The 5,984-nt window shown below is 37.0% G+C and overlaps 1 protein-coding gene across 1 annotated transcript; it reads left to right on the forward strand.

Annotated features, from left to right (window-relative positions):
• Positions 1 to 1,817: 1,817 nt before the first annotated feature.
• Positions 1,818 to 4,711, forward strand: LOC103770880 (leucine-rich repeat-containing protein 39-like; the record flags this gene model as incomplete). The annotated part of the gene is made up of 4 exons (XM_008938160.1): positions 1,818 to 1,942; positions 2,891 to 2,996; positions 3,870 to 4,026; positions 4,564 to 4,711. Coding segments are annotated over exons 1-4 (536 nt in total), but the record flags the coding sequence as incomplete, so codon positions are not given.
• Positions 4,712 to 5,984: the final 1,273 nt, after the last annotated feature.

A 5,984-nucleotide genomic window follows, 5' to 3' on the forward strand; every position in this document is an offset into this window, starting at 1 on the left:
CTTTTGTGCATCATTTACATAAAAAGTTTTCTAGTTTTCTACCTAAAAATGCTTATAGGTTAAAAAATATCTCTAAACAACAAGGAATTATAGATCCGGTGAATAATTTATTCTCACTAGAGGCTTAATCCTGAAAAATAAAGTAATTTCAGTTGTAACTGCTAATCACAGCAAAACCCTCATACAATGTCCTAGTCATTACTTTGGCATATTGGGATGAGGAATGGGAAAGGTAATTACTATAAGGACCACTGAAAGAGAAGTTAATCCTTCAAACTAACAAATGTGATCACATTTATGTGGGGGAGGGAAACAGGATACAATCCTCTCTTGACAGGAAAAAATACAATGCCTCTTTAGGAACCCAGATGCCAGTCTGCATCATGCCACACCGTGGTTGCCATTTGTGTTGCTCATCAAACCCTGCCATTTTTCCTTAGTAAACAGAGACCAGTTAAGAATCCTAAATACTAATGTATCGGACCAGATTATTCAAGCATTATCATTTAATTTTTATGCTGCCTTTACAACAGGAAGCAATCTTGACAATTTACATTTCTTATTGGCCTATACATTTCAGGCTTTACAAATGACCATGTCTTTTGCTAACATATTTAACATAAAATAGAATAATTGACAGTTTGAACACAAAAATGTTGAAGCAGTTTGGGCTTATGTGTGCCACACCAAATTACAGTGGCAAAAAAACATGACAGAAAAGATTGTTCTAAAAGACAGACCAACAGCAATTATTGTAGGGAATTCTATGTATGAAAAGACACAAAATTCCACTATTGTTATCTACCTGCTTGGAAGAAAGTTATCCTCACTGTTTTAGTTTAAATACCTATGTAAGATGCTTTTCTTACTTTTCCCTGAAAGTATTAGTAAAATGTTTGGAAGGGAGCATTCAGATCATCAGCGTTTAGAGTGTTTAGCTGTTGACGTGAAGTTTAGTTCTCCAGGCTTATCTGAGTATCAGTATCTTGGCTCCAGTTTAAGAAAAACCCACCTTCCTCAAATGACTCCAGTTATGGCAATAATGCTTCTTAGAGGGATGCACTGATTAGGATAACCGAGTATCCTAATTTGCTGCTTTTCAGGAAAATGTATTAATTATTTCACTAAGGAATAGATGACTTCAAAACCTTAGGCTGCATTTTTTTTTCAAATGTGGATCCTGATGCTCAGCAGGGCTATAAGATTCAGAGAGGAATCTGAAGAACTTAAAAAGCTTTTTCTTAAAGGTAATTACTAAGTATAAAATATATGATAAGTTCAAGTGAAGAAAATGAATGCAGATAAATTATACTAATTTATTTCCAGCAACGGTTCAGGTTCTCTAAAGTGCAAAACTCCCTTAGTTACATGTATTTATACCAGGTAACTGCCAGGATGCAGCTACCAGGATTTAACTGCCTTAAATTGAAGGTAACAGGTTAATTTTTTTCCTGGGAAGGAAATGAATGCTTATACCTGCATTTAATAATTATGGTCAGTTCTGAGCCTACCATTGGAAGGAACTGAGAGAAGCAGTTGTTTACTGACTAAGAATGCAGAGAGACTTCAAGAATGCCATTTCTCCATTATAAGAAAACTTAAATAGGTGAGATTGTCGATTTTTATAAAGAAAAAGTAGTTGATGAAATTCTGTCAGTTCTCTAGATTAACTAAATTTAATAGTATAATCAAGTGGGTATTTCACTATTTTAATTTTCACATCACTGTCCCCCTCTGGTAGCTGATACGTACACTGATGCATTGAGTCTGGAAGTCCCAGGTGGATTGCTGTGACTGAACCTGAACATGTGAGGATCATGACTGAAACAGCAGTTTGTCTTGGAACATTCAATGCTGTGAAGACACTTTGGGAGGTGAGAATACACAAGATAAATGAAGAACTGAAGAAAGAGAAGGAATTCAGACAGAGGTCTGCAGGAAGGTAGGTGAATTTTACATCTTTAAGTATGTGAAAGGCTAGGCTATACGTTACCTTTCAGAAGACTATAACTGGTCTTTTCATATTCATCCAGAATCTAATCCTTGGTTGGACTTGGTGATCTCAAAGTTTTTTTCCAATCTTAATGATTCTATTCTTAATGCTTTAATCATTATTCCAGCAGAATTCTCACCGATTAGAACCTAGCAAAATGGTCAGGTCAAACGAAGAACTGTGTTGTGTGATAAAAATACTAGCATATATCCTAAATCCCCTAAGTTCAGATATCAAAATCCTCTCTAAACAATGGAGAGTTGTTATGCTTTCTTCTTAATGGGGGCATTAACCAAGATGCTTGGTCTTCTGTTTGGCCAGGAAGTTAATGAAATGTGAAGGAATTTAGCATTCTATTTTTGTAACTCTTCCTAATTTGTCCACTGTGTTTGAAAAGGAATAGAAAATTCAAAAGTTACTAATGGAAAATACAGCAGACAGGGAATTATCCTAATTTTCATAATTCTTGTTTAAGTCCCCTTTAGAAATTGAGCTAAAAATCCCTAACTAATTGACCTTGTTTGATTGCACTTACTTTTAGTGGACCTGAAGGCTTTCTTTTTAGGATGCTGCTTCAAAATTAAAGGCTTTGGAACTGAATTCCACAGGACTTTATATTCTGTTGCCCTGCTGCAACATGACGAAAGTGAATGAACTTATGTCTTCCTTATGACTGAAAATTTGAAAACTGTAAAATAGAGTTCCTATAAATTACCTCAGCCAAACATCACCTTATGTTCTTGTCTTCCCTCTAGTTGATAGTATATTTAGCATCCAGATACAATAAATGTTGACACCCAGAAAGGCTACTGTCTCTTTGTTCCAGAAAACTTAACAGAGACTAAATATTGCCTATATTCATTGCCACACCACTGACAGGTCTTCTTTCCCCTGTAGGTTACTACTTGTCTGGGAGGAGAGAGCTGCTTTAGCAAAGCTCAAAGAAAAAGTCATCAATGAAGGTGGAAGAGCAATTTTAAGGATAGAAGAAGAAGAATGGAAGGTAGTGTTGATAGGAATTAATGTTGCTTGGGTTGAGTGACTGGTACATTAGAAAAGTACTGTTTACACCTTTACACTTACAGTTGTACTATTTTTAATTTGTAAAGTGCTCACTGTGTGCTTTGCTAGCAATGAATTGAGACACATTGTCGTGAAAATGTAAAAGCAAGCTGATTTTTAGTCCTGAAAATTATGCATTACTTCGCAAAAATATAGCCCAGAAGGCTTTTCTGCATTAGAAATTATTTATGTTGCAAATTCTGAGTGCAATTAATGTAAATCCTCATTTAACATTAACAGACCAGAGCTACTTAAATGTATCTAGGTGAAAACCCCCTGTGTTTAGGTGCACGAAAAGATTTCTTACTGCTGTTTGCTTTGTCTTTATAAGAGTGAAAATAAGCCAGTAGACGCCCAGAATACTATTGTTCATGTTTCTAACGCCCGGGGGGAAGCAGGTAAGTGTGGAATCAACAACAGAGTGGACACGAGCAGTCTGTTCTGAGCCACATAGAAACACAGATGCCAGTTCCTAGGAAGTGATGAGAATTCAACCACATTGAGGCCACAGAGTGACAGCCACACTCAGCAATACTCTGGTGGTCCATAGGCAAGTGTTCCTGGTTCAGAACTCAGAGCATACAGATGGTGCATTTTTTTCTGACCACGTTAAATCTGTGGTCAGGACGACCGTGCATTGGTGATGTTCATTTCAAGGTGTTACAGTATAGCTTGTAAAGAAGGAGATATTTATTTATTTTTTCCTTTTTCTTTTTCATCACAGGACTGTTACTGGTTCAAATAAAACTTTCACTTAAGCCTGTATTCTTGCATACTAAGCTGAATTTCTTCTGGTTCATATTTCTTGTCTTAGACACTACCTTCGTGCTTATTGAAACTAGTCCACCTACAGGAATGGCAGCTTCATAGAACTAGTTTGCAGCAAATTCCTCAATTCATTGGAAGATTTCACAACCTTGTTGTTCTGGATCTATCCCGGAACTCAATTGAAAGTGTACCTAAAGAAATCGGTGAGCTGCTTTCTTTTATTTTAACCTGCTTTTCTAAGAAAATTAATTTTACAATCATACCATTTTTGTGCACTTTGCCTGTCTAACAATCTATTGAGTAGTTAGAAAGCAGACAACTTAAATCTGACAGTGAGATAGAGATCTTAAGCCCCTAGATTCCCTATAGATATTTTTAAAATGGCTGAATGGAGGACACATATCTTTATGAAAAAGAGTGAAAGCACAGCAGATACTAGATATCAGAAAGCAGCTGTAAGAGTGATACTGAAAACCAGGCAGTGTGAGTAGCCTATGTTCTTAAGGGTTATTTTGGAGATTTGTGTCTGTTTTTTTTTTTTTGGTAGCACCCAACAAGCGTGCATTTCTGTACTGAAGAGTCCTGAAGTCTTACTGTTTGAATTTCAGAGAATCCTTTTTTTTTCAGTGAGAACAAAGAGCACTTGTTTTGTGTTATCCTTATACTATTATACAAGTAATATTGTATTTCAAGCAGAATGATTGTGATCATTTATCATTTTGTATTTGTGCTCTCTGCAGGCCAGCTGACTAGCCTGCAAGAGCTTCTCCTCAGTTACAATAGAATAAAGTCTGTTCCCAAGGAAATAAGTAACTGCGTCAGTCTAGAAAGATTGGAACTGGCTGTCAACAGAAGCATCTGTGATCTTCCTCCTCAGGTGTTGACACTGTTTTGTTTAGTTTTGTTTAATGCATATTTTGAATTTATCCAAAACTAATTATCATTAAACGTTGCACTCTGTGTTCATATTTGCTTTGATATTCTGATTTCACAACTACTCCACAGAAGCACATGTGTGAGCGTGTTTATATGAATAGTCAAACTGAAGCCACGTGGGAAGGACAAAGATGTAACTGAATAGTTGGAGGAGCCAATCATTACTTTAGAATCATAGAATCATTTAGGTTGGAAGGGACCTACAAGATCATCAAGTCCACTGAGCCACCAGGGCTCCAAAGTCCTCTGCCAAAACAGATCAGAATCTGTCAGGGTTGGAAGGGACCACAAGGATCTCCCAGTTCCAACCCCTCTGCCATGAGCAGGGACACCTCCCATTAGATCAGGCTGCCCAGAGCCTACTTTGTCCAGATAAATTACTTGGTTTGTGCAGGCAGGACAGTGATACATTTGATGTTAATTTGTTTAGGCTGAAGGTCTTCACTGACCCACTGAGGATCTAACACCTTAGCACAGAGAAGTTCCCTTTTGTGGTTGAGAAAACAAATTCATTCCATAGGCCAGGACACAACTGTAACCATCTTTACCAGAGCTGCTAGGTATAACTGGGACTGACCTAAATGTGAGAGACTTGCATCTTCAAGTATTAGTCTTTTAGGTAGAGATGACAAGTATGTAACTGCGTATTTGATTGTTTTAATTAATTTAAAAAACAGTAGTGGCAGTAGCTGACAGCTGCCAGTGCCTTGCAAAACTGAGTCCAAACAGTAATAGCTAACAACATATCCTCAAATGAAAATGTACATTTTTCATCAGAACCCAGAATTCACAAAATCTATGTGGCTACAGGTTACATGGTGTAATGTAGAGTGACAGCTTTTAAACTAACAGCTCGTAGCAAATACACAGCTCTGTGCTATTGAGACTACGGTGATGTGAACACTGTGAAGCTTTGGTTACATGTACTTGAGTGGCATTCAGTGTTCAGACAGCTGGACCAGATTTGCAATAAAACATCTTTGCTTCACTTGAACATTGTAAAAGCACCTGAAGACATGAATCAAAGGACTTGGGTGTTGCCACACTGAATGATGCTAGCTTAATTTTTAGAATGTCTTACCATAGTAGCAGACGTCACAACACAGAAGCTGTCTAGGTTGATTCTAATACAGTCCATGCAACTTGATTCATTAAAAAAAAATCTAAATATTTGACTAATGAAAAAACAATATATTGCACAGGCTGGGCAGAGACTGGCTGGAGA

Source organism: Merops nubicus, unplaced genomic scaffold (genome assembly GCF_000691845.1).
Source record: "Merops nubicus isolate BGI_N331 unplaced genomic scaffold, ASM69184v1 Scaffold52623, whole genome shotgun sequence".
In the NCBI taxonomy this organism is placed as follows: domain Eukaryota; kingdom Metazoa; phylum Chordata; class Aves; order Coraciiformes; family Meropidae; genus Merops; species Merops nubicus.